General features: G+C 52.9%; 3 protein-coding genes across 8 annotated transcripts; all 3 read right to left on the bottom strand.

Annotated features, from left to right (window-relative positions):
* Positions 1–5,026: 5,026 nt before the first annotated feature.
* On the bottom strand, positions 5,027–8,007 carry LOC308509525 (leydig cell tumor 10 kDa protein homolog). The gene is made up of 3 exons (XM_081077584.1): positions 7,782–8,007; positions 7,649–7,704; positions 5,027–5,471 (listed from the first exon to the last, which is right to left on the bottom strand). The coding sequence occupies exons 1-3, from the start codon at positions 7,873–7,875 to the stop codon at positions 5,325–5,327; spliced, it is 297 nt and encodes a 98-aa protein (XP_080933710.1). The 5' UTR covers positions 7,876–8,007; the 3' UTR covers positions 5,027–5,324.
* Positions 8,008–8,269: 262 nt separating this feature from the next.
* On the bottom strand, positions 8,270–14,266 carry MRI1 (methylthioribose-1-phosphate isomerase 1). The gene is given in 7 exon segments (XM_081077583.1): positions 8,270–8,985; positions 11,121–11,345; positions 11,424–11,600; positions 12,654–12,829; positions 13,614–13,852; positions 13,930–14,105; positions 14,108–14,266. Coding segments are annotated over 7 exon segments (1,200 nt in total). The 5' UTR covers positions 14,187–14,266; the 3' UTR covers positions 8,270–8,857.
* An 800-nt stretch (positions 14,267–15,066) lies between these two features.
* On the bottom strand, positions 15,067–27,349 carry YJU2B (YJU2 splicing factor homolog B). 6 transcript variants are annotated; one of them, XM_081077582.1, is made up of 12 exons: positions 27,267–27,299; positions 26,510–26,550; positions 24,979–25,045; positions 24,668–24,712; positions 23,408–23,461; positions 22,323–22,405; positions 20,915–20,970; positions 19,460–19,520; positions 18,463–18,605; positions 18,202–18,374; positions 15,872–16,010; positions 15,067–15,741 (listed from the first exon to the last, which is right to left on the bottom strand). In XM_081077582.1, the coding sequence occupies exons 4-12, from the start codon at positions 24,668–24,670 to the stop codon at positions 15,263–15,265; spliced, it is 1,191 nt and encodes a 396-aa protein (XP_080933708.1). In that variant the 5' UTR covers positions 24,671–24,712; positions 24,979–25,045; positions 26,510–26,550; positions 27,267–27,299; the 3' UTR covers positions 15,067–15,262. The 6 variants fall into 6 exon arrangements, with proteins under 6 accessions (XP_080933708.1, XP_080933706.1, XP_080933705.1 ...); XM_081077580.1 differs by lacking the exon at positions 24,979–25,045 and having other exon boundaries at positions 27,267–27,349; XM_081077579.1 differs by having other exon boundaries at positions 15,067–16,010.
* Positions 27,350–27,570: the final 221 nt, after the last annotated feature.

A 27,570-nucleotide genomic window follows, 5' to 3' on the forward strand; every position in this document is an offset into this window, starting at 1 on the left:
CGCCGCCCGTCCCCATTGGCCCCCCCGTCGGCCTCCGAGGCCCTCCTCTGCCATTGGTGGCAACGCCGGACCCGTCTCCAAGTCGCCGCTGCTCATTCGTTATATGCACTGCCTCTTTTACCCGTGAGGCCCAATAAGAGAGCTCAGCGAGCTGCGCTGTCAATCACGGGGCGCCGGAGGCCAATCAGAGTGGGAGGACCCCTGCGGCGCAGGCCTTATGCAGAGTTTCGGGGCGGTCCCTGGGTTCATTCACAACATTCCTCCCCCACCCCCCTCGGGCTGGACAGCGCGCCCAGGGCAGCTGGAGCTGCGCCCACACACGGCTTTGTTTACCGAGGGTCGCTTCCGGGCGCCGCGAGGGGACAATCAACTCGGCTCCGTCGGGGACCGAGACAGAGTGACGGGATCCCCGGACAGCAGCTCCTTCCTCTGGGCTGTGTGACGCGAGAAACTCTCCCGGCCTTTCTGGGCGCCGAGTCTTTGATGCTTTGGTGGGTGGGTGAGGGCGATCACGGGATCCTTGGTAGATAGAGCTCCTGGGACTGCGGACCCTCTCTCCAGAAATAGAGCCTAATTCTAGCCCCTCCTTGAACCCCAAGCGAAGAAGCCCCAATCCATTCTATGCCCTAAATTTTACATTGAGTCATATGAAATTGCTGATTTTTGTCCATTTATGACCTATTAAAATGGCATTTGCATAAGGTTCGACGTAATGTATGTCAAACAGACCACCTCTGGTTACTTTTTCTGACCCAGCTTGTCCAGGCCACATCTTTGGCTTGGAAGCCAGCCATGGTTTTTAGCCACCACCCACCCCTTGTCTTTAGAGAATCCTGCATTTTCCCTTCATCATGCGTCTCTCTATTATCATTACATTTCTTTATTTCAGCAGTTGTTTAATTTCTGTCTCTCCCTCTCTACCTAAGTGAGTCCTAAGAGGCTAATTGGTATAACTTATTCAGTGAAGCAATACGTGCTTTGCTCCTATTCCATTGAAATGATCTACAGAACAGCAACAACCCAAGCTGGCCCTTAAATGGCATCATTGCTGCCTCTCCCCATATGGAAATGCTGGCTTTTTCCTTCCAGGAATTCCAAGTTTCACAGCTGCACTTTATGGCCAGTCTCCAACCCACCGTTCAGTAAACTCCCTCCAACCTACACTGTCCAGCCACCCTGGCCACACGTAGCCTTTGAGTCTTTGAAATGGGGCTGACCTGAATCGGTGTGTGCTGTAAATGTAAAACACAGTGTGTTTTGGAGACTTAGAAAAAAAAAGTAAAAGTTCTTATTAAGAATTTTTTATATTGATTAGACGTTGAAATGATATTTTAGGTAAATCTGGGTTAAATAAAATACATGATTGAAATTAATCCCACCTGTTTCTTTTTATTTTATTATTGCATTCCATTTTCTCCCATTCTATTCTATACTACTCCATTCTATGTGGTATCAGGACATTGAAAGTTACACATGTGACTTGCATTGTAATTTTTCCCCCCACCCCCCTGCATTGTAATTTCTAGAGCCTGCCATAAGGACAACAGAGACAATAACAGTGTACTGCCTGCTCTAGCTGTTTAGATCTATCACATTTAAGCCTTCCAATAGACCTGCAAAGTGGGGACGTTGTCTCCATTTCTCAGATAAGGAAATTGAGGCTTGGAGAAATGGAGTCCTTGCCTGAGCTCACTCAGATTGGGAAGCCCAAGACTTATTGGAGTGTTCCTTTCTTGCAAAGGACTCGAGAAAAAGACCCACGGGAAGGAGTCATTGAGGTGGGGGAGAGGCAGGGAGGACTTCCTCAAATCACATGTTAGAGGTGCTCCCCTTGCAAACAGGACCCAGGGTCGGGCTATTCCCAGCGGCCCCCTTCAGCATCTGGGACATGGTTGTGTGTCCGCTAAGCCCAGATCCCTGTCCCTGAGGATGCTTCAGTAGGAGTCCAACATGCTGAATCGGAGAGGTCACTCCTGGCCAGCGGAAAACAGAATGTTTAGGAGAAATAAAGAATGTTATCACAGGGTGAGGATGTTTTATTTTATTCTCTAACAACAGATGCTAATATTGTCATCTCATTAATGAGAAAACTGAGGTATAGAAAGTTCAGGTGACTTGCCCAAGGTCCGTAGCAGGAAAGGGTAGGGCCAGCATTCAAGCCTGGGTGGGAGGGCTGGTACTGTCACATGGGCTGGGAATCAAATGCACAGAGTTTGGGATACACCAAGATTCTATTCTGATCCCCTACTTTTACGGATAAGGGGAAGGAGGCCCAGATAGGGTCAGAAAGTTGCCCAAGGCCACAGAAGGGATCTCTGATCAGGGAGAATATATGAGGTCAGAAAGGACCTGGGGAAGATGGGCGTGCCCCCAGGATGAAGTCTCCAGGCCAATTTCAAGCCTGCTCTCTTCCTAGAAACACTTACAAGGAGAGGTTGGGAGGGTGGGTTCCAGCTACCCTAGTGGCCCCCTTTCCCAGTGCAGCCAGCAAGCTGGAGCTTCAGGGAAATAGAAGCCACATTTATCCCGCCATCCCGTCGTGAGCTCACTGTCTAGGCATCCACAGCTCCTGACCCAAAACTCTCGTGTTCTCAAGACTCACGGGAAATGGGGCAACGCTAGAGACTCAGCTGAGGGGGGACAAAGCTCCCAAGCTCTGTGGCCACCCATAGTCTAACTTTTCGAGGCTCCTTCCCTCTGCTAGCCCCCTGCAGCACCCCCATTTCCCTGTTGACTCAGGCAGGAAACCAGCCAAGGCAGTTTCGCTTCCTGGTCCCCGCAGCCCCTCTGGCCGGCCGAGCTGGAAAGATTTGCTTCTTACATTTCTTTTCTTTTGGAACACAGGTTCATGGGCAAAGTGTCAAGGTCCTGCCAGGACAAATGGGCATTCCGAGCAGAGGGGGAAGGTCAAGGCAGGAGAGGAAAAGGCTTGGGGAGTAGTAACTCTCTGAAAAGCTACATGTAATGACTGCCCTGTCCCTGGGGGGGAAGCCCAAGGGGACAGGCAGAGAGGACAGGCCTAGAAGTGGGACTTGGGCTCCCTCCTGCCCGCCCCCCCTCCAGGACAAAAGGGCAGCTCATAATCATACCTTCCAATCCCCTGGTCCTCAGGATCCCAAATTCTCCAGAGGGAGGGATGTTAGATCCCCATTTAACAGATGCAGAAACAGAGTCAAGAGAGATGAAGGGACTTGCTGAGACAGGAAGAGGCAGAAACTGGCATAGAATGCAAGGTGTGGTTTTCCAGTGCCGGGGCCCTTGGCTCCAGCATTAATGGGGTTTGTGGACAGGTGAAAGGATAGAGGGAAGTCACGCAGGGCAGTGGCCTCAGGGAAAAATGTGGCTGTTTGGGGAGCCTGAAGGGGTGGGGTAATGGGGGAACGGGTGGGTTGACATTCCAGACCCCATACCTGTCACACCTGAATGCCTTTCCTTGCCCCTGGGGTCCTCCTCAAACGACAGGTATCAGAGGGACAAAGAGAGCCAGGCGGTTTATGGGAAACTTTGGTCTGGAAACGGCCAGTAGGATTGGCTGGGATTGAGGCAGCTCCTGGTGGCTAAGGGAGAAGCCGGAAGACACCCCAAGTTCACCTTGTACTGGCCGTGCCCTTACAAGATTCCAGACAGAAAGTTTCACTAAGGGGGTGAAATCTCTCACAGACATAGAAAGATGAACATGTGTTAAACTTTTTATTGAACTCATGTGGGATCAGGCAGATGTGAAATGTTACACATATGGAGGCAAATTGGTTTTACCATGGGGGAGGAGGGCTGTTAATGGAACTGTTGAAATGGCTGGAATTTGCAAATCTACAGATAAGAGTGATTTGGTATTGCTATCAGCTGCTTACAATTTACAGAGCTGTAAAATTGCTCAAAGAAAATGCTAATACTATGAATCAGACAGCCTGGGAGGGTGTATTGTATCGCTGATACATTGAATGATGGTAACTGAGTCACTGAAAAGCAAAATTCTCCCTGCAGAAGCAATTCATTCCTTCACTCAACAAACACCTTAGAGAGACAAAGCAGATCACTGGTTGCCAGACACTGGGGAAAGGGGGAATGGGGAATGACAGCTAATGAGGACAGGATCATCTTTCTCAGGTGATAGTTTGGAACTAGAGCTGATGGTCACAAAACATTGTGAAATGTACTAAATGCCACTGAACTGTACACTTTTAAATATCAATTTTATACGTCAATTTTAATTACAAAGAAAAAAACCAAGCAAACAAGGAGAGCAATTTCATAAACACAAAAATCCTAACTGACATCTTGAAAAAATTGGAAATTACAGCAGCAGAGCCTGAACTTGATGGCGACTTTCCAGTTTGGGGTTTCCCTGGGTCCAGTCTGGTACCTGAACTGTGACCTGCCCCTCATCCCCAACACAGGGAAGGAAGGTCACTAGGTTGGAGCTCCCAGCTGACTCCACAGGCAGCACTCAGTCCAGCAGACCAGAGTGACAATTTTTGGGAGGGAACACCCAGGATGGAGCAGGAGAGAATCTTGGTGTGGGAATACAGGCTGGGATGGTCAGCTGTGAGCACTGGGACTCAGCCAGTGGTGGGTTCACGTCCTGGATCTGCAGTTAACACCCCAACCTGGGAAGAAGTGATGTGTGGTAAGCACTAAAACAATGCCTGATCCACAGGCAGTGAAAGGAAAATACTAGATGTTGTGACCTTTTTATACTCGTAGATCAAGGTGGCACCAAGCAGTTCATAAGTGCATTCTGGTTTAATCAGCACTGTGACCCTACTAGATGGTGTCAACACCTCTCTGTCCTGTGGATGGAAAATGGTTCCCGATGTCACCTGGCTTGTCCCTGGCAGAAGGGGTGACCTGGGCATGTCTGGATATGGTGTGCAGGTAAGTGAAGCTCGTGGGAATCACCTGGTGGGAGGGAGGTAAAGCCTGCATGTGCTTGGTCTTCTGTAGAAATTGCTGGGGCTGACCGGCTTAGTTCACTTGGCCTGTGGCCCCAGCACTGGCCTGCTCACAGGAGCACGTGACTGCAGGAGCAATGCAAAGCGAGGTTTATTGCTCCAGGGTAAACCAGTGGACACAGGAACTGGGGAGTTGAACTTGTTCTCGGGGCCACTGTTGAGTTCTCACAACCCAGGGAAACCAACCCACGCCCTATAGATGTGCTGGTCGCCTGCTCACAAGCAAGGCCATCCCCCTACCCAGAAGTTTGAGCCGCAACCCAAGGTTTTCCAGAGCAGGGCTCCTGTCCACGTTACTGCCCATGGAGTCAGCTGCAGAGGTCTGAGCACGGAGGCGGGGGCTGCAGTGATGGCCTCCGCTGGGCCGAGTGTTTAGGAAGGTGTCTTGGTGGAGGAGGAGGAGGCTGCCTCCTTCTTCTTGGCGGGGGCCTTCACCAGTGCCAACTTCTTGGGCAGGCTCGTGCTGGCTTTCATGACCACATCGTGTTCAATCTTCTTCCGGATCCCGACTTCCAGGTCCTGAGGAGGCAACCGGGGGGCAATGAGACTGGGATTTGAGGTGGAGGGAGTGAAGGAGGGCCTGACCTGGGGCTGGATCAGCAACTCCCCTTGAAACAGCACCTGAGACTCTGGTGGCTGGGATTTAGTCCTGCTTTTGTCTTGCACTCTTTGGGATATTTCATACAAAAAAACTCCTCATCTCTGGACCTCAGCTTCTAAACTTCTGCTCACCCCCATTTCACAGATGGGGAAATGGAGGCTCCTGAGAAGGCACTTGCCCCGGGTTCCCAAACCACGTGACAGGAGACTGGAACCTGGCATGCCCAGAGCCTCTGATCTCAGCCTCCAGGCAGGCAGCTCCTCCGGTCCCATGTCATCTCCGCTTTGCACATGGTGAACTGGGGCTCTGAGAGACAGGGATGTGAACAAGTTCAAGTACAGGGATTGGAAGCTAAGTGCGTTTGGGTCCAAAACCAGTAGTTTAATCACATTCCCTAAACCACCTCCTTGCCCTGCCTGTATAAGTTCCAGTGACCACTAGCACCATGACCATCATCATATGCCTGGGCGCAGGGGACACAACAGCAAACACGACACAGAAAAATCCCTGCCCTCACAGAGCTGACACTCAGTGCATAGGTGGGGACAATACAAATGCCAATGACACATTATGATAAACTATTAAATGATGATAAATGTAAGTGCTGCTATGGAGAAAAGAAAACAAGGGCTAGCGAGTGGGGGTGGGGCTGTGCGGCTCCCATAAAGGGCAGCTGCTCAGAAGCAACACTTGCAGTCAGACTGGACTTGGAGGAAGGGAGTCACGTGGATTTCTGGGTGAAGAACCTGGGCAGAGGAAACTGCAAAGTTCTGAGGTGGGACAAGGAGCAATTAAAGGGCCAGTGAGGCTGGAAGGAGCAAGGGGGAGAGTGGGAGGAGACGAGGGCAAGGAGGTGATGGGTAGAGTGTGCAGGGCTTTGTGGAGGACTTAGGTTCTTCCTGAGTGAGGTGGGAGCCATGGAGTTCTGGGCAGAGAAGGAAGATGATCCGACCTGAAGTGCTCACAGGCGGCCTCTGGCGGCTACGGGGGCCGGGTGGGGGGGAGGCAGGAGGTAGGGAGGATGTGGCTGCAGGTGCAAGACAGTGGGGTGGGACCCTGAGAGGTGGGTCTGGGAGATGGGAAGTGGGTGGATTCCAGATTCATCCTAAAGGCAAAAAGGATGGGATCCTATCTGGATGTGCGAGAAAGTAGGGAATCAAGGATGACCCCAAATATTTTGAAATTCAGAAGGACACAGTGTTCCTGAACGGAGACTACTCGTATAACATGGTCCTATCAGGGAGGGAGAGGAGAGGATCATAAGCTTGGATTCGGACATGCCCAGTCTGAGATGCTCATGAGACAGCCCCCCTTCCTGTTCCCAGATGGAGGTAAGCAGGCCGCTGGGCACAAAGTTCTGATAAAACCAAGGCTCTGGGGAAACTGAACAATTTACACAGATTACACACTAGTTAGTGTGGAATACAATTCGAACTCAGATCTGATTGAAAACTAGTTTTAACTTTCTGTAACTTCCTCGTAAGCTCAACCCTACCCACCTATATTAAAAGCTGCACTTAAAATACAACCACAAAAATGACAATAACCAACTTAACTAACGTTTATTTGTGCCCTGTGCTGTTCTCAGCGCTTTACAGGTGCCCTATGGCATTGAATCCTTGCAACTCTAGGGAAAGGTGCCATCCCTATATTTCACAGGCAAGAGGCTCAGGGTGAACAAATATTAGCCATCAATGGAGGTGCGATTTGCACCCAGAACTGCCTTCTTGTAAAGCTGGGGTTTTCAACTCCTTTCCTATGTCACCTCCCCTCCCGAGTTCTATTAAAAAGAACAGTGACAGCCAGAGCAGCTAAAGTGTGTTAAACACGTTTTGCGGACCAGGCCTTGCTTCTACGAGGCCCGCTGACTATATCACGTTCTGTACCAACTGCACAGGGGAGGAAACCGAAGCTCAGGGAGCCGAGAGATCTCCGGGCCCCTCTCCATCTCCGGGCCTCATCCCGGGAACCCTCCGTAGACCTCCAGGCTCCCAACCCTTAGCTCCTGGCCGCTCCGCCGGTTCCAGGCTCCATCTCCGGTTCCCCGCACCGGCCCCCTAACTCCATCCCTCGCCCCTCGCACGCCCCCACTTACCTTCTTGAGCTTTCGCTGCTGCACAATGCGCGCCTTCTTGGGGGCGATCACACGACCTGGGGAAAGAGGCGCTCGCATGAGGTCGGGGAGTCCCGGGCCCACCTCGCCCCGCAGGCTCCGGAGCGCTTCTTACCTCCTTTCCTCGGGGCCCGGTTCCGCTCCGAAGCCGCCGCGGTCTTGCTCTTCACCGGCTTCCGCGCTTGGAACTTGCGCTGCCCCTGCGCCATGACCGCTCGCACGCAGGAGAGGGCGGAGCTGTGAGCCGCTGCCGCCGGGGAGGCGCAGGGCACGACGGGAACGTCGGGGCTGGAGGGCGCGAGAGCTCACGGGAAACAACATGGCCGAGAGCCTGAGGGGCAGCTCCCCAGCAGAGTGGGTGATTCTGGGCAGCGTTGCGCATAATGTTCGAAGGGAAGAGTATAGAAAGCTAAGATTTACTGCGCGCTCACTTGTTTTGCAAAATGTATCCTGTTTTATACGTTTGTACACAAAATTCAGTCTAGGACAAGGGTGAGGTGAGGCACCTACTGGTGCAAAATGTAAGGGTGCCCGAAATTCTGTATTCACGATAGTGTTCTCAAAAAAAAAAAAAAAAAATCAAATCGTCAAACTACAGCCTGTAGACTGGCAGCCTAATGTTGGAAATAAAGTTTTATTGGAACAAGGGCTGGTATCCTGGGTGAGGTAAGGTCAAGGTATGTAAATGCAGGGTTCCGTTCTAGTTAATAGCTTGGTATTTTGTTCGTCATGAATTTTTTTTGCATTAATTATGATTTTTCAAAAATATTGAAACTATTATTAATCTTGGTTACTGAGCTTTTTGGTGTCCCCTTTAAAAATGTGCACCGGAGGTATCACCCTAGTTCCAGTTCTGAGAGCAACCTATGAGGGTTACACTAGTAGTATTGTCCCCATTTTATAAATGAAGAAACCAAAGCATGGAGAGGTGAAATGACTTGGCAAAAATCACACAGCAGAAAAAGCGGCAGAGCTGGGATGTGAACTTGAGCAGCCTCGCTCCAGCGGCGGGGCTCTTCAGAGCCATGCAAAGTGTCTGCTCGCCCTGCTCTAGGAAGAAGTGTGGTTGCGGGAAGAAGGTCAGCTTTGGGGCAGGCCATTCAATAAGTTTTATTATAAAACCTAGGGGGATGGGGGTAGGGTAGGGTATGGAGAGCCAGGTTGGTTACTTCTCCATCTAGGGTCCCACCCTCAGGAGACGGTGGTGCTTAAGGCTGCCCGGAGTTCTTTGGGGGCAAAGACGCCCAGCTCTGTGATGATGCCACCGGTGATGAGGTCGTGGGGGGTGACATCGAAGGCAGGATTCCAAACCCCAATTCCTGCAGGGGAAAGAGGGGAGGCAAGAATGCAGGTATTTGGCTTTGTGAAAGTTCTCAAGCTGTGGTCACCTGTCCCCCGCCCCTCCCATGGTGGTTCTTAGAGTTATGGAATCCTGGAGAATCTGGGGCTACTAACCCCAAAAGTGCATGAAAGCATGGACTTTGGCACCCAGTAACAAGTTTAGACCTCTCCCTACATGCCACACCTATATTGTCGCTGTGCAAGGTTTTGAAGTCTTATATAAAATTATCTCACTTCTGCCTGCTCCAAAGATCTCTTCAAGAATTTCCAAGAATCCACCTCAGGGAACTTTGCATGGGCTGTGCCCTCTGCCTACATGGTCTCCCTCAGATATGCACATGACTCAATGCTTTCTTTACTTCAGGTCTTTGCTCAAATGTCGCCTTCTCAGTGAGGACTTCTCTGATCATCCTGTCTAAGCCCCCTGCACAGATGCTTCTTTGCCTCACTTATTTCTCCTCAGCCCTTCCCTCATTCTATAATTGTGTTAGTTACCGTGTTCATTGTCTGTCTCCCTGACCCAAATGTCAGCTCCATGAGGGCAGGGACTTTTGTGTCTTTTTTTACTCTTGTATCCCAGCACTTGGCATTAATCAGGTGCTCAAAAATATTTGCTGAATGATTTACTGAGTGTAGATCACAACTTACACAAGAGGCTGCCAACTGGTGTCCTATAACTGTTTTCTCTGGCTCACAGTTTTTTAAGACCACTGGAAAAAGCTGCCAGCTTTCCAAAGGTGGGAGATTTCAGACGGTAAAAAAATGTAAGGCTACTCTTGGAAAAGTCAGAAGACCCATTTTCCTGGGGTGTGCATTCCTGTGACCACTGGTGGGAATCTCTCACAGCTGGGAGGCAGAGTGTCGGGCCACAGACTATACCTGGCCTGTGTCGCTTATGTCCTGCTGCCCCAGTTTTATTATTTTTTTGTGGGGGGGGGTGGTCAACTCTGCTTTCCAGAGTCTTACGGATTATGACTGTGCTAATTACGCCTCTAGGAAAGTAGAGATACCAAAAAAACAATAAGAAAAAAAAAATCAGAATTAATGCATCTATTTTTAAAAAGCTATAAGGAATCACAACAGAATATCAGGACTTCTCTCCGCCTAGTTGTATAGTTATTTTTACTCTGACTCCATACTTGGACTATGGGGTGGTGGCCCTATAGTATTTTCAGTGCTTAACCAGTCCTTTTAAAAAAAGGTTTTCAATTATCATTGTTAATAGGTGCTAACTGAGGGTCAGGCCTGTTCTCCATGTCACGTGGGTTAATTCACTGAAGGCCCCGGGGTTTAAGAGGCAAGTCATAATAACAGTCCATCTTACAGATAGGAATGGGGCTCTTAGGGATGAGAGAACTTAGGCAACCTGCCCACAGCTACAAAGCCAGGAAGCAGGGAGAAGCTGAGAAATACCGTGTTTCCCCAAAAATAAGACCGAGCTGGACAATCAGCGCTAATGCGTCTTTTGGAGCAAAAATTAATATAAGACCCGGTCTTATTTTATTATAAGACCATGTATAATATAATATAACATAACGTAATAAATAAATATAATATAATGTAATGTAATGCAATGCAATATAATAATGTAATATATAATATATATATTATATAATATAATATATAATATAATAAATATAATATAATACCGGGTCTTTATAATATAATAAAGCATAATATAGTATAATGTGATATAATATAATACCCAGTCTTATATTAATTTTTGCTCCAAAAGAGGCATTAGAGTTGACTGTCCGGCTAGGTCTTAGTTTCAGGGAAAACACAGTATGTGTCTCTTCATGGGCACTTGGCTGAACAGTATTCTTATTTCCTCTTCCTCTTCTTTTTTCTTATTTCTTCTTCAGGTAAGAAAACCGAGGTGGAGAATGGTGAAAAATTTGCTCAAGTTTTTCCAACTCGTGAGTTTGGAATTCTGACCTTGAATTTGACCTCCAAGATGTTTCCACTCCAAAAATTGGCTTGAAGGAGCTGCCTGTGCCCCAGGAGGCTGATGACATCCCAAAAGCCACCTGCCCGGTGGAGGGACTGGAGTATCTACCTGGAGGTGCCCAGATGCTGTGGGGCCTGTCCCTCCCACCAAGCGATGGCTTACCAGGCGCTGCAATCCTGACTCCATTGACATCGGTCAGCTCCTGGCCTGGGCGCTCCTCGATGATGATCTGCTGGCCCGACTCCAGATGGAGGTCACATGAGGAGCTGGGGGCGGCCACATAGAAGGGAATGCCATGGTGCTTGGCAGCGATGGCCAGCTGGTAAGTGCCCACCTTGTTGGCTGTGTCACCGTTGGCAACTACGCGGTCAGCTCCCACAATGACAGCTGGGGAGCAAGATGTCGGGGGTCACCACCTGGCTCTGGATGCCTGGAGCCCCACCTGTTGGCACCCCACCCACTCACCTGACACACCCCGGTGGGCCATAGCAGCTGCTGCCATGCTGTCAGCGATGAGGGTGGCAGGGATCTGCTCGTAGACCAGCTCAAAGGCCGTCAGCCGCGCCCCCTGGTTGTAGGGCCGGGTCTCTGTGCAGAAGGCAAGCTCCAGGCGGCCAAGGTTGTGCAGTGAGCGGATCACACCTGTAGAGCCCAACCCATCAGGAGAAGGCCAGGGTGAGACAGAAAGGAACAGGCGGGCAGGGTTGCCCATTGGTTAGGGGCACAAATCTCCAATGGCTTGCCACCCCGGGGGTCCTTGCTGTGGCTGTTCCCTCTGCCTGGTACATGTGTGCTTAGAAAACACCTTCTCAGTGAGTCCTTCCTGACCCCTCCATCTCACATAGCGACCGACCCCCACACCTCTGACCTCTTTCCTGTTCTTCCTCCTCGGCACTTACCACCTTTGAACGCGTCATACATATTGACTGACTTGCTTTTGTCTCTTCCTCCTAGTTTCCTGTCTGAGATTTTGTTTACTGTGCTCACTGCTGGGTATCCAGCACCTAGAACTGTGCCTGGCACACAGTGGGTGCTTGATAAATGTTTACTGAATGAAGGAATGTATGCATGAATAGTGGGGTTCACAGTTGGTGCCTACTAAATATTTGTTGAGTAAACGGATGAATGTCTTGCCATCAGGGCCTCAGTCCCCAGGTCCCAAGGTGGGACCCAGGCAGGTAGAGAAATCTGGAGAAGTTAGGATCAAGTGGAATTTGCTGCCTTGAGCCCCAATACCCAGTCCCCCCTCCTCTCCTGGTCACAGGTACTCCAGTCTTTCCTTGGGGCTCACTCTCTCCCCAGCCCTCTTAGAGTCCACATCCTGCCTACACTCTGCCCACTCAGGCCAGGCCCATAGAGTGATTGATCTTGGACGGGCAGGTGATTCCATCAGAACCCTTAAGACACAAAGAGAATTTTGTGGCACTGTTGCGTAAGATCCCTGGCTTTATTCTTCCTTATCTGAATACCGGCAGACCTTGTGCCGACTCATGGAGCGTGAGCAGGAGGGCAGAGCTTAGGAACAGAAATAGATGGGTCCTGATGCTATTTGAATCCCTGGATTCAACCATACCGGAAGCGTTTCTGTACAAGAACTAATCACTTCCCATTTTTCGGGGGTAGGACAAGTCATTTGAGTTTCTTTCTCTTGCCTCTAAAAGGGGCCCTCCCCCATCCCCATGGATGCTCACTCACCCAGGGCTGTGCCGTAGCCAGCAGTGGCCAGTGCACCAGTGTTACAGTGGGTCAGCACGGTCACCTTGCCACCCTTGGGGGCTGCTCGCTCCAGGAGGTGTTGAGCTCCCAGGTCCCCGATGCTACGATTATCCTTGAGGTCTTTCTCCAGCATGTCCTCGGCATAGCAGATCACTCTGGGACCATAAGGGGCTCTCAGCAGCAGTCACCAGGCCTCGGAGCCTGGGCTAGCCCCTTCTTCCTGCCCAGCTCCCTTGCTGGAAGCCTCTCACAGTTGTGAGGCCTGGACTCTTCTGCTATTGCCACCTGTCACTCCATTCACTCATGCAACATATGTTAACAGAGCACCTCCTGTGTGGGAAGTGCTGGGGGGGCACAGCAGTGAACAAGGCCAAAATCTCTGCCCCTGTGGAGCTGACACTGGAGTGTGGGAGGCAAAGGATGAGCAGATAATATGGCGAAGAAAAAGGCAGCAGAGTTAGGGGAATGGGGATGTAACATATGGGGGCTGGGGAAGACAGAAACCTGACACCTGAAGGAGGACATCTGTGGATACCTGTCTTGCAGAAATGGCACGTACAAAGGCCCTGAGGCAGGAGGAAGCTGGGAGGGGTCAAGGAACATGAGGGCAATGGTGTAGCTAGAGTGGAGGGGGAGAGTGGGAAAAGAAGAGGTCAGGAAAGAAAATTCCTCAAAGCAAAAACCAGAAGAACGCGAGGTGGCACTAACAAAGACCTCCAAGGGGGCCGGGGGAGAGGAAAGGGGGCCTGGGCATGTTCAGGAGAGGCAGAGTCAAAGGAGTTCAAGGACCTAGGAGCCGGGCTGTCTGGGCTCAACTCCAGTCCTGCTTGTGTGGCCTCGGGCTAAGCGCTCCTTGCGTTTCCCATCTGTAAAACGCGTCGCTGTGCGCAAAAAATGAGTTAGCCTCCACTGAGCAGTGCCTGGCGCCAGGAACCCTACCTCTCCCGGACCGCCTCCTCCGTGGCACCCTCTCGCTCGGCCTCCCGGGCTGCCGCGTCGGCCAGGTCGCGGGCGGCGCGGGCCATGTTGACCGCGGTGGGCCGGGCGGTGACTAAGAAGCTCAGCGCGTCGCGCACGAAGGCCACGAGCGAAGCGAGTCCCGGTCCCCCGGCGCCCGCCTGCAGTTCCACGGCGATGCTGAGGCAGCCCACAAGCGCTATGGCCGGGGCACCGCGCACCTGAAGGGGAGGGATCCGGGCGTCAGGGGCGCCAAGTGCAGGCGCCCCCCCCCCTCAGCCCTGCAGCTGCGCCGCACCTTCATGGCGCGGATGGCCTCCCAGGCCTGGCGCACGGAGCCCACGTCCTCGTAGCGCCTCTGCTGGGGCAGCAGCAGTTGGTCGAGGATCTGCAGTGAGCCCCTCGAGTAGCGGATCGCTTCCAGTGGGGGCATGGTGCTACCAACGCACTCCTCGCTGTTCCTGTGCGCAGGGGGGAGGGTGGGGCCTCCACCGGAAGGAGGCGCATGCGCACGCCAGCTCCGCAGGCTCCCGGACCTGCGGTCCACGCGCCCATCCTACTCTCATCTCCAGCAAAAGTCCGCTATTTAGCCGCCCCCTCGGAACCACAATGATGGCACCTCCTGGATGCTAGGTCACGTGTTTAGCGTCCGGTTGACCAGTTAGATGTTCAGAGCATGACCCAAAACCCACGTGGGCACCTTCAGGTGCCTAACTTCTCCAGCCACAGTGAGCGCTAGCGGTCCTAATTGGGGATTCCAGGAATGAACAGGCTCTTACAGCTGCCCTGAGACCTTCCCATCCCCGTGGGGAGCAAGGGCTGGTGGGCTGGGGGCAGTCGCTGGGGCCACCAGGTCGGGATTACATATTCAGCCGGAAACTCAGCCCTAGCAGGGTTGGGTCTTTTGTTCATTGCTGTATCCCTGGTGGCTAGGGCAGTGCCTAGCGCACTGCAAGTGTTCCATCAATATTTGTCAAATGATATTTTCCAAGGTTTAGGGGGAGGTGGCAGGCTATGTGTCTCCTGGTGTATGCACGGCTGTTTTGGGACATTTTCTGCTGTTTACCAACTTCCTTCAAGAGCAGCAACATGCTGGGACCTTTTTCGTGACCTAAGTAGCCCCCAGGGGCCAGGGACAATGAACAGCTCGCACCTGCATGGACCCTCTGTGTGCCCTCAGCCCTGGCCTCCCTGCTGCCTGGTCCCTTTTGCACCTTTCACTTTCAGCCAGTGCCACCTCCTCTGGGAAGTCTGCCATGATTGCAGGCCAACCTGAGCCACTACCTTGAAACCCTCATGTTGGGTGAGGACCATGGTTGTGGTCACAGTTGTAGCCCCAGCATCACCATTTGCTTTGAGGCCTGCCAAGCTTGGTTGGGTGGTGGGGTGGGGGAGAGGGGCAGCCCCTGGGCCCATCTAGTAACCTAAGGCAGGGGCAAAGAAGCAGGCTTTAATTTGGGGGGCCCTACAAGGCACATACAACCTCTTTGGGACCAAATAAATAAAAACTCCATCACTGTGGAAAGGCAAGTTCTGGGGAGGGGGCGGCGTCTGAGCTCTGAGGGCTGGTGGGTGAGGGAGACCGCAGTCTGTGAAGGGCTTCCTGGAGGAGGTCCAGTCCCTGGAATTGCTCACTCACTCTCTGAGTCTGAGTAGTCAGCCACGAGGGAGGAGCTGAGGGTGCAGGGGTGTGGCATGTCCTGGGGAACAGATGCCTCCTGAGAGGAGCCTGCTGGAGACCAGGGGCTGTCCTGACAGCTCCCATCCTGCTCCTGAGGCGCACTGGTCTTGGGGGTCTTGGCTATCTCCTGCAAGCAGTCTTGAGGGGATGTGGGCCTGTCCTGGGTGGTGCCCTCTAACACCCGTGGCTCCCCAGACTCGGCCGCATGCTGGGGGCTCTCTGAGATCTCTCGGGACTGCCTTCGCACGATGCCCAGATCCCCCACAGAGATGGGGCTGCTGGCAGTGGCAGATCTGCGGTTCTGGGCCAGCTTCTTCAGGACACCGCCAGCTTTGCCGCTGCCACTGCTGCTGCCAGGTCCTGAGGCAGAGGGGAACCAGGAGCGGCTGATGATCTCTGTCCGCTTGAGTTTCTGCTTGTCCTCGTATGCTGGGGGGGAGGGAAAAAAGGGGGGGAGGAACGGAGGTCCAGAGCCATCCTCTGCCCGGGTCTGCCATGGCCCACTCCATAGCCAGGACTCCCCATCTCTCCCCACCCATGCCCACCAGCCCCCACGCACAGTCCAGGGTGTGGAACTTGAGCAGGGCGGCCAGCCTGCGGTCATCCTCTGTCTCAGGCACCAGTGGGATGGCCAGGCTCGCCTTAGCCTGCAGGGCCTGGTCCCTCTCCTCCTCCTCCTGCAGGGCTTTTTTCTTTTCCTGTGGGGGGAAGGGATGGTGGCCATCAAAGCCCTAACTCTTCTGTGCCCATTGACCCAGGGGGTGTCACTTCAGATCTCAGTTTCCTCCTCTCTAAGATCATGGGAGAATAGGGCCTCACACATTGGTCAGGGCACAGAAGGCGCTTAACAAACGAGAGGTGCAATCGTCATTAATACGTGTACCATTCAGTTCTTCACTCATTCATTCCACAAATATTTACAGGATGCCCATCTTGTCCCAGGCCTTGTTCTAGACACTGGGGACACCGCAGAGGGCGGACAGACAAAATCCATTGCCCTCATGGAGCTGACATTCTAGTGAGCGAGAGACAATAGTGGTAAGGAGAAAAAGAATGCCGGAAAGAGGGTAGGGAGTGGGCAGGGGGCTCAACTTTAAATGTGACTCGGGGTGGAGAGGAGGGTTAGGGACTATCTCCCAGAAAGTCACATCTGAGAAAAGACATTAGAGTGAGGGAGCCATGTAGCTATCTGGTGGTAGAGTGTTCCAAGGTGGATGGAACAGCCTGTGCAAAGGTCCTGAGGCAGAAGTGTGCTTGGAGTGGTTGAGGAACAGTGAGGAGGCCAGTGTGGCTGGAGCAGAGTGAGCGAGGGGAAGGTAGAGCTGGGGCTGGGGCTGGGGCTGGGGAGGGGAGGGGAGGGGCAGATCATTCAGGCCAGCCTGGTGGGCCACAGAAAGGACTTTGGCTTCTACTTTAAGTAAGCTGTAGAGCTATGGCCGGTTCTGAGCAGAGGAGCAAGGTGATCTGACGCAGGTGTTCACAGAAGCCCCCTGGTGGCGGTGGGGGGAACAAACTAGGGGGAGTGGGAGGGTGGCAGCCTGGAGCCCAGGCTGGAGGGACTGTGGGGCTCCATGCTAGAGGTGATGGGGGTGGTGGCAGCAGCAAGATACTAGAGATCGTTTGAAGGTAGAGGCTGACAGAATTGTTAACAGGACATGGGGAGGGGGCCACCTCAAAGGGTTCTGTACCTGGAAGGATAGATGCCTTCTTTTTCTGAGAGGGGGAAGAAGTGGGCAGGGCTGGTTAGGGACTGAGGTGGCCTCATTGAGATGTTACGTTTGAGGGTCCTTAGACGCCCCCAGATGGGGACACCCAGAAGGCAGGGGACACATAGCTCAGTGCCCAGGCCTGGTTGAAGGGATACACTTTCAGTAACAAATAATTAGTAAGAAAAGTAGTAATTTTACTCCTAATAATGGTGACCATAGAATGATCAGAAAAGGAAACAGGGAGAGATGGGAGCTGTAGGATGGTGAGGAAGCTTGCGGCCCGTGGGGTCGCCTAGGCTCTGTTAGCAGCGTCCAGGAGCACAGGCCACCTCACAGTGAGAGAAGAGGGAGAAGGTTCTCATGTCCCACAGGACTTAACAGTGCCCTGCCAGACACCCGCGAGGGTGAGAAATCCATTTCTATTACACTCATCTGAACGTGCCATGCGTTCTCTGTCACTCCCTGTGACATAGGTCCACCAAGTATTTTTGGCACAACTTCAGGAGCCATGGTGCTCACTGACAGCAACAAGGCCAGGAGCGTCCTGGAGCCAGGAGCCAGCTGCAGCGGGTACAAGCTGGCATTTGCGGCTGCGCCGGCAGTGACTTCACATAGGTGCAGGAGGTTTGCTCGGGCAGGTACACACGGAAATACACAGTCCTACGTTTTATTATAAATGAGTTCCCCCTTTTTTTTCTGTCAGTCAGGGCATAGCAGGAGTGATTTTGGAAATTACTTGGGGGTGGGTTGACAATCTACGAATTTCGTTTTGGGACAGCTGAGTGGGCCCATGACATGTGTTAGGAGTTGATCAGTAAGTCAGTGCTTTCTGGGCCTCCACCTGACAACCCACGGCAGGGTCAGGCCTCCCCCACGCCCCGGCTCTAGGCTCGCTGTCCCTGAGATCTGCTGCAAGCAAAGGCCGGTCCCTCCCCAGGGAAGGGCTACATGCTAAATGATAGCCGCTGGGCTAGGTACCTCCCATGGGCACTGTGAGGTCCCCACAATACAGATGGGGAAACAGGCTCAGAGGGTGAAATGACATGCCTATAGCTAAGATGTGATGGGGCGAGGGTTGGAGGCGGGTCTTAACCCGCTATGCATTCTTGCCCTCCAGAGCTGGCGACGTCAGGTGCCTCAGCTCCCCTGTGGTCCTGACCCCAGGTTAGAGCCCACTCACCCGGAACCTTTTCCGCAGCATGCTGTTGAGGGCGAAGTCATCCTTCCAGGCACTCTGGGCCTCCTGGATGTGGCTCAGGGTGGGGAGAGCCTTCTTGAGTGTGCTCCGGTCGGCCTCGCCATGTTCCAAGCGAAACATGGCGTCCGTCTCCAGCTTCTGCTTCTTCTCATGCTCTGCAACGGTGAGAGCACGGCTGGGCCTTCGGGGCCCTGGCTCAGGCTCAGGGTCGGGGCCGGCTTCCCGGGTGCTCGCGGCGCTCACCTGTCGTCAGCACCTGCTCATTGTCTGCCATGTCCCAGCGCTCCTCCTTGCGCTGGGCACCACTCACAATCACATAGTCGCAATTGGCAGGATCTGTCTGCATCTCGATGTAGTTCACGCAGAGGTGGCATTTCATCCGGAACCTGGGGGGTAGGCAGGAATCAGGACAGTGTGACACCTGCCTGCTTCTTTCCATGGTGTGTGTCATTCGACAAGTGTTCACTGAGCACCTACTATATGCCAGGTTCCATACCTGGGGTTACAGCCGTGGGTGAGACGGACTGGGTCCCATCACTCCAGATCTGACTTTCTGTTTGGAGTTTGTTCATTCATTCATTCATTCATTCATTTATTCATTCATTCATTCATTCGTTAATTCACTCAACAACCTTCCTGAGCTAGGCTGCTCTGTGGCAGGTGTGGCACCAGCTGCTGGGGACACAGCAGTGCATCAAGCCAACCTACTCTTGGAGGTGTTAATGTTTTAGCAGGGGCCATATTGGCAGCAAAGGCACAAGCAACCCGTGTTGGGTGGCGCTGGCCACTTTAGAAAAGGCCTGAGAGGCGGTGTTGGAGCAGAAACCCGAGGCGAGGGAGGGAGCCTTGATGTCTGGGAATACCAAGCGTTCCAGGTGGAGGGCACAGAGGTGGGGGCCTCCCTGGGGTGAGGGAGGGAGAGTGAGGAGGCTGTGTAGCTGGGGCAGAATGAGGGGCAGAGTGGGAGGAGGTGAGGGCAGGGAGGGGACAGAGCAGTGTGTGGGGCCTGGGGGCCGTGGGGAAGACTTAGGCTTTTACTCTGAGAAAGATGGGAGCTATGGAGGGTTCTAGGCCAAGGGATGTGCCCTGATTGACAGACCAGGACGGTTTACAGGACAGGTCTGCAGGGAATGGCCGTCAAGAAGGGGGTACGAGCTCCCCTCCCACTTGGACTCCACTGTAGCCCATTTACCCTGTGGCCGCCCATGTGTCCCTGAGATGCCTGCCAGGCTGCCTCTACCTGTATATCGGGGTCGTGTAGTAATTGCCAACCTTCTTCTTTTCTGCGTTGTAACGAACACCTGGGAAGAGAAGGAGAGAGTGGAGGCTCGGGCTCACACTACCCCAGGGTCTTTTCCCTGGGAGAGGGGCAGATGGGGGTGGTATTCTGCTCCCCTGCAGGGGTGGCACCCAGGGAAGGTGCTGACAGGTGCCCAGAAGGCGGGACAGGCCGTGCTCAGGCTGCGTGACAGGTGCTCAAGCCGCAGAGGGTGGGTAGGAGCCAGAGGGCTTGGGTTCAAATTCTGACTCCCCCAGCTGTGTGAGCTCAGTGGCCTCAGCGTTGTGGGCCTCAGTGTCACCATCTGTGCGACAGGGATGACTACCATGCCCGCTGTACAGGGCTACCGTGAGAACCACAGGAATTCATAACCCACACCAGCGCTTAGAACAGGGCCTGGCTCAGCAAGCTTCCAAGAAGCTTGAAATTTATTTGCTGGATTTATTGTTTTTCTAGAAAATGTTTGGGTTTTTGTTATTTTGCTGGCTAAATGATATAGATTCTTGACTGTCTCACCTTGCTTATCAGTGAAAAAAGTTTAATCTAGAGAAACAGAGCCTGGGCTGGCAGGTGACGTGGGCTGGCTGGGTTTTCCTTTCCTGGGTGGCTGCTTCTGTTCCCGGCCCTGAGGGTGACCAATGTGTGGTGTCAGGCCACGCCCCACTGTTTGTTCCCCGAGCACCTGCTGGCCTTTGGGGTAGGTGCTCCTGGCTGGGTCTGATCAGGGGGACGTGATAGGGGCTCGCTTGTCCTCCTCGGCAGTAGGATGGCCTGGTCCCCACTTCCTACATTTCCAAAGCCCCCGTGATAAGGACTAGACCCTCCGGCCAAGAGCTACGGGCTCCTGTTCAAAGGGTCACCTACTTTCCTGGCCCAGGCACTGTGCGAGGAGCTGAGGGAGGTACTGTGAGGAGCCCAGAGGAGGAAACGAAGTCAGGACCGTTGAGTCACCTGCCTGCGGTCTCACCACTGCTGAGCATAGCCGTGGACTCATTCATGCCTGTCTGTCTGTGCACCTGGGGCGTAGTCAGGGGTCCGAATGCTAAGGGCACAGGGACAGTGAAAGCAGCGAACTGACTTTGTGAGCCCTTGCATGTGCCGTGTGCTGTATGCTAAGCACTGTATGTGCCACACAGGTGGACACTCACACCATCTGAATTTTACAGATGAGTAAACTGAGGCACGCATAAGCTCAGTCGCTTGCCCAGGGTCACCCAGCTGGGAAGTGGATCCAGAGCCCAGCCTGCTCACTGCGCTGCAATGAGGTGTCCGCAGCCTGCCAGTCACTTGGGCGCCATCTCCTCCCTGACTCCTGATTGGGAACCCTGGCGGAGACGCCGCCTGCGGTGAAGGGGCTTCAATGTCTGTGGGGCTGACTGGTGGGGAGGTGGGCGCAGCGCGTGGGTGGGAGCTTACCCATGCCAATGTGGTTCTTGCAGCCGTCACACCAGATGTTATATGGCATCTCAAATCTACACAAACAGAAAACAGCTCATCTGCCACTATCCACTGGGTTTTCCCTTGGTCTCCACACCTGGGAATCTGGCCGCAGCTGCACTGCAAAGGGCACGCACAGCGGGAGGATAAAGAACGGGGCGAATGTTCCTAAGGCCAGGCCTGTGCCCGCCTGCTGCTCTCGGGCCGGCTGACAGTCCCAGTGCGTCTCTGAGGGTGCTGCCCTGCCTTCCGCGCCTTCCCACAGCAGCCACACGGCCTGGAGCGGAGGAGGAAGCAGGCCACATGGGCACTGGTACCCATTCGAGTTAGTCAAGTGCTTGTACTGTCATGGATTTCTTTTCTGTAGTTCTATGTGCAGCACGTGATTCCGCTTTTCCGTGAACAGCAGTGACACAGCTTCCCTTCGAAAATAAAACCTTATGTAATGAGTAATGAGGTGAATTAAAGACATTGTGCAGAGAAGGTGAGGGCTCAGCTACCAGAGTGGGGAGGGTGGCATGACAGGTGAGCTTGGGCAGCTCTGGAGCATGGAAACAGGGAGGGAGTTTTGAGGTGACCTTCAGCCCTGTGTCTCTTGAGTCCACAGCTGAGACTCGCATCTTGACTCCTTTTCCATAGATATCCCCGCCTCTGATGATTTTGTCACCGATCCTCTATTTAGGCCCAGGGTGGACACCAGAGGTTGAGATTGGAGTTCAAGAGGCACAGATGGGAGGAGTGAAAGGTTTACCCTTCTGGGGACACACAGCTGGCATCTGCTTCCTGTCACGGAGAGCAGGCCAGAAACAAGAGAACCCCAAGGGAAGGGCCATTGTCCTGGCTGGACAGCAGTAATGGCTGTGATTCTTCATCCTCCCCTATCTGCGCCCTTTGCAATGAGAGTCCGCAGCGGTTCCTGTCAGGAGTCGGTGTGTACGGCCCTACCCCGTGCATCACGACTCCTTTTGCAGAATCGATGGGACAGAGTGGTGGGGTGCCAATTCCAGGTCTTGGCCTCAAGAGGCCTTGTGTACCTTTGCTCGCTCCCTTCTGGAACCTGACGCTGTTACATGAACAGGCTAGCGGCTGGAGGATGAGACATGTGGAGCGGAGTCCAGTCATGCCGGCCATGGCCATGCTGGACCAGCCGGTCCTCAGCCAGCCGACTCCCAAACATGTGACAGAGCCGGGCCAGGTCAGTCAAGCCCGGCCCAGGCCAGCAGAGGCGTCCAGCTGAGTCACACGCTGAGGACTCAGACGTGCTCATCGTTTTGTGACATGGCCATGGCTGGCTAAAACAGTGACTTTCAGCCTGGGCAAACTGAGGTGCTGAATTCTCCGAGATTGAGGTCAGGTGACGCGTGGCGCAGGCGTCCGCAGGCCTTACCTGATGATGAGGATGCCCTGGGACAGCTTCCGAGCCCGCTCCCGGAGCGGGTGGCTGTGGTGGTATCGGTTGAGAGAGCCATGCTGTGCGGAAAGGAGGACGCAGCAGGTTAGCGCTTCTGAGCGGGGTGGCTCATGCTCTCACACTGGCCAAGGAAGCCTCTTCTTGTGACCTACCAGGGGTGTTAATAGCACAATGGAAGGCACAGAGGCCCTGGGGAAGCCAGTGGGGTTGGACTCAGGAATGCAGGAGATTGAATCTTTCCTCTCCCATTTAGGAATTGAAAGAGCCACGTGATCCTGGGCAGTGACCTTGCCTTTTGCCTTCCCGAGCCTCTGTTTCCCCTATCCGTCAACTGGATCATAATTACCTCCAGGTGTTGTGGGGAGAATTAGGTAAGATGACAATATTGGCAAATGTTTACTGGGTACTTTATATGTGTCATCTCATTTTAATCCCTCAACAATTCTGTGAGGACAAGTTGTTTGATTTCCTTTTGAAACTGGCGTGGAGAATCCAGGTCATGTGCCTGGGGTCACAGAGCCAAGAAGCACTGACTCATTCAGCGGGCCCTACAGTGTGGGGACACAGCTGTGAACAAGACAGATGAATGTCTTTGCCCTAGTGGGGTGAATGTTCTAAAGGGGGGAGAAGGACAATGCCCAAATGAATGGATAATGCGTCAGGGAATTAGAAGGGCTCTGAAGGGAAATAAAGCACTAGATGACATAGAGAACGAGACTTATGGTGAAAAGGAGGAACAGCAGAGGGTGTGAGGAGGCCAGAGGAGCGGGAACTGGGAGAGCGAGGGGCTCGGACCCAGAGCCTGAGCGTCAGACCTCATCCCGAGCCCTGCTAGGAACACGTCCAGCTGGGCAGAGTACAAGGGCACTGATGAGAGCCACATCTACAACTGGGAAAAGACTGCCCCAGACTCATGTGCTAAGCTCAAGGCAGGGAGACCTCAGGGTCGCCCGCATTCTGCAGTGTGGCTGCAACTTCAGGAGGGGACGAGGTACCTATGGCCCCTGCCCTGTGGGGTCTCTTTGTTACCATGGACGTAGAGAAGGGAGCCTGCCCCTTACCTTTTCAGGGTTGAAATCTGGAGGGTAGTACTTGTTTACACCTTTCCTTTCACCCTGGAAAGCAGAAGAGATGTGACTCAGAGAAGGATTCACAGCAGATCTAGTCACCTCAAGGGGTGGGGCCTGGATGAGGGAGACTGAGGGACATCGTAGAGAATGGCCCTGGGCTCTGTGCCTAATGGGGACTGGTGACCTGGGAGAAAAACCACTGCCACTGCTGTGGAGAACTGCACGAGGGTTCCACTCTCCTAAAGCAATGCATTCAGTTTATTTATTACTTTTGGACCATGATTTACAGTGAAACATACTTAATATGGCAGCTGTGCAAATACACCTGTAATACAGCTGAGGCGCAGGTTTCATGAAAGAACACTTACTTTGGCTGGGGACTCTCTCTTTTCACCTGATGGCAACCAGTCCTTGAGCTGACTGACAGACCCGCCAAAGTAGTGGGTCTCACATTACAACCACCTGGGAAGTTTCTAAAATACTAATAACTGGGATCCACCCCAGACGGCTCCTGACAGGGACCTGCTCCGGGCAGTGGCCCCGGGACACTGGGCTTTTAAAAAGCAACATGGAAACACGTGTTTAAACAAATCCTTGTATATGCACAACAGCCAAAAGGTGGAAACAACCCAAACACCCATCAATGGATAAATGGATAAACAAAATGTGGTCCATCCAGACAACGGAATATTACTCAGCCACAAAAAAAATTAAGGTCTGACACATGCCACAATGTGGATGAACCTTGAAGACACTGTTAAGTGAAAGAAGTCAAACACAAAAGGCACATTACGTATGATCCCATTTATAGGAAATGTCCCAAACAGGCAAATCCATAGAGACAGGAAACAGATTGGTGGTTGCCTGGGGCTGGAAGACAGGGGCTGGGGAGCGACTGCTAATGGGGATGGGGTCTCCTTTGGGGGGAAATGTTCTGGAACTAAATAGAGGTGATGGTTGCACAACATTATGAATATGCTAAATGCCACAGAATCATACACTTTAAAATGGTTAATTTTATGTTATGTGAACATCTCATTAAAAAATCAAAAAAGGAAAAAGCTTACTGGGTGATTTTCGTATGTAGTAAAGTTTGAGAACCACGGCACCAAAAGATCATGAATCCAGAGTTTGAAAATCCCATCTTAGAGCTTGGGGAAGAGGTGGAGACTTTAGGGGAAGAAGGGGCCACTTCGGGGGTACAATGAAGACCAGAAGAGAACCCCAAGGGACATAAGTCAGTCTACTCACCATCTTGGGACCCGGCTACTGGTCCTCGCCCTCAATGCGGCCAATCTGAAAAGACAAGACACTGACACTGTGCTGTGTCAACCCACTGCCCTGGGGAGCAGTGGCGGTGGGGGGGTGGGGAGTCCATGGCTGCCCTGCAAAGGTGCTACAAGCTAAGTGTGGTGGTGGCGACTCAGATGAGCCTCTCCCAGGTGTAGGAGGCATTCGAAGAGCAGCATTTTTCTGTTTACAGTGTGTCCTGTCCACTCTCCATGCAACATATATTCACAGTTGACATTTCTCTCCTCTCCAGGGCCCCCATCATTGCTCACCTGGACTAGGGCAGTTGCCTTCCTCTGATCTCCTGGCTCTGCCCTTGACTCCCACGGTCTGTGCTCCCTACAGGGGCCAGGAGGGTCTCTTAAAAAAAAATAAATCTGAAATATTGCTCTCCTGCTTAAATCCCTCGGGTGATTCCCACTGCTCTGAGTATCATGTCGAACCCCTCCCTGTGGCCTATGGGGCTTGGGCCCCTGCCTGCCTCTCCAAGCCCACCTCTCACCCTTCTCCCTTGCGCTTACTCTGTTCCAGTCACACTGGCGTCCTGGCTGCCTTTCGGAGGCTCAGTAGGTACAAGCCAACTGCCTTGAATGCTCCTCCACCAGCTGTCTGTTCTTTGTCACAGGTCTCAGCTCAAACATCACCTGTCCGAGGCCTTGTCCAACCACCTGATCCAAAGTCACTTAGCCCCTGGAGTTCTCATCACATCACCCTGTGTCTGTTTACCTGTCTACAGTCTGTCTCCTCTGGCAGCTCTCACCTCACTGTTATCTCCAGCACCGAGGACAGTGCCTCGTCCCTGATAAATGCTGACGGATGAACCACTCACTACGTAGTAACTGATTCAGGTCCCGTAAGAATCAGTGCGGGTGACACAGGTATCAAATGCAGGGTCTCCTTAAACTGGGGGTGGGACACCCCCTGCACCCTGCATGTTTGGAGGAGGCTTTTAGGTCATATTAAAAGAAGTTCTACCTTACTCTAAAGAAACATACTGAGGAACTGAAGGGTATTCTAGAACAAGGATTGGCAATTTTCTGTTAAAGGACATATAGTAAATACTCCTGGCTTTGTGGGCCAGACTCTCTCTGTCCCAAAAACTCAACTCTGCTCTTCATGGCTAGAAAGCAGCTATAGACACTATGTAAATGAATGGGTGCGGGTGCACTCCAATAAAACTTTATTTAAAGACATTGAAATTTGCATTTCACGATTGTTACCTGTCACAAAATATTATTCTCTTGATTTTCCCCAAGCATTTAAGACATTAATGCTTCTTAGCTGGCAGCCTGTACAAAATTAGGCGGTGGGCTGGTTTTGGCCTGTGTGTATAGTCTGCTGTGCTCCAGTCAGGAAGCTTAGTCTAATTGTTTCTCCCAATTTAGCTATGTGCTCTCTAACGGTTATTGTGCGTCAGGTGCTGCGCTGAGTCTGACATCATTGCCTCGTTTCCTCTGTATTATGTCACTATTTTCTCCAGTTGTTGTGGGGGCTTAAGTAACTTGCCCAGGGTCAGAGCTGATGGGGAGGCAGAGCCGAGGTACAGCCACGGTTGTAAACTATTCTGCCTTTGCCCCGAATCTCTCTCCATCTTGATTTGGGTCCTCCATCTGTAAAGTGGGCCCCTGGACCAGATTTTTCTGAGGTCCCTTCCAACCTAAAAATGCTTTTGCCAACAAACTAGCTAAGTGCTCACCCAGGCTTTGGGGTCATAGTTCCCGGGGCTTGAATCCCAACTTTACTTCTCACTCGCTGGGTGACTGCGGCCAGTGTCTGAGCTTCCCTGAACTTATATTTCCTTACCTGTAAAGAGTGGATGAAGGGGACAGGACTTTCTGGGGTTGCTGTGGATGAAATAACACACTGTGAAGTGCTTGCAGAGTAAGTACTCCGTTTACAGGGGCTGGGGTCTTAACATGGTTTTACCACCCCAGCTGAGGCTCTAGGATGGATGTAATTGGAATCACTGGTCCTTGGCGTCACGAGTAATTACAGACTGCATTTGCCCAGGACGTGCTGCTTGGACTCAGACCCGACTCTGCTGCTTGCTAGAGGCTTGACTTTTGGCAAGTTGCTTACACTCCCTGGGCCTCAAGTGTCCTCATCTATAAAATGGGGGTTCCAAAAGTATCAACCTGATAAGGGTGCTGTTAAGACTCAATGAGTTGAATCAAGTTCTCAGAACAGCGCCTGACAAGTTAAACGGTAGTTTTGATTATTTCTCATGTCCACCGTTTTACAAGCGTCGTTTTACAAAAATCTTCACCACAACCCAGCGAGGTAGGGGCTTACTGGTCCAATTTTTCAGATGAGGTAAATCGAGGGGCCCTTCAGGTATAATATGGGCCAGGGTTGAGTCTGGGTCACCGCTGGAGCTGGGGGTTTGAGTCGGGGGTCGCGACTGGGACCTGGGCCGGCTTCGAACATCCTGATCTCGACCGCAGAGCCCGGCGGCCTTTGACGCGCTCGTCCCCGTCGGACGGCTCCGAGGTCGGAGGAGGTAGCGGCCAGACCCCCGGGCCTCCCCGACCTGCCGACCCCTCCGCCAGCCCGCACTTACCTGCCCTTCTCCTGACGTCACGCCGCGCCCGTGGCCGGAAGTGAGAGCTGAGAGCGCAAGGGGGCGTGGCGCACTCCCTGCGTGACGAAGACGCCTGCGCGAGGCGGGGCAAGGCAATAGCGCCACGTTGATTGGCTGAGTGTCGAACACGCCGCTCCCCAAAGTGGACCAATCCGGGCCTCCTGCTTCCAACCACAAACACGTCACGATGCCCCACCTCCGACCCCTCCCACTCTTCCTGGACCAATCAGAGACCGGCCTCCCTGACGGCGCCCTCCTAGGAGCCCGAACTCCATCCTTGAAA

Source organism: Rhinolophus hipposideros (genome assembly GCF_964194185.1).
Source record: "Rhinolophus hipposideros genome assembly, chromosome: 16".
In the NCBI taxonomy this organism is placed as follows: domain Eukaryota; kingdom Metazoa; phylum Chordata; class Mammalia; order Chiroptera; family Rhinolophidae; genus Rhinolophus; species Rhinolophus hipposideros.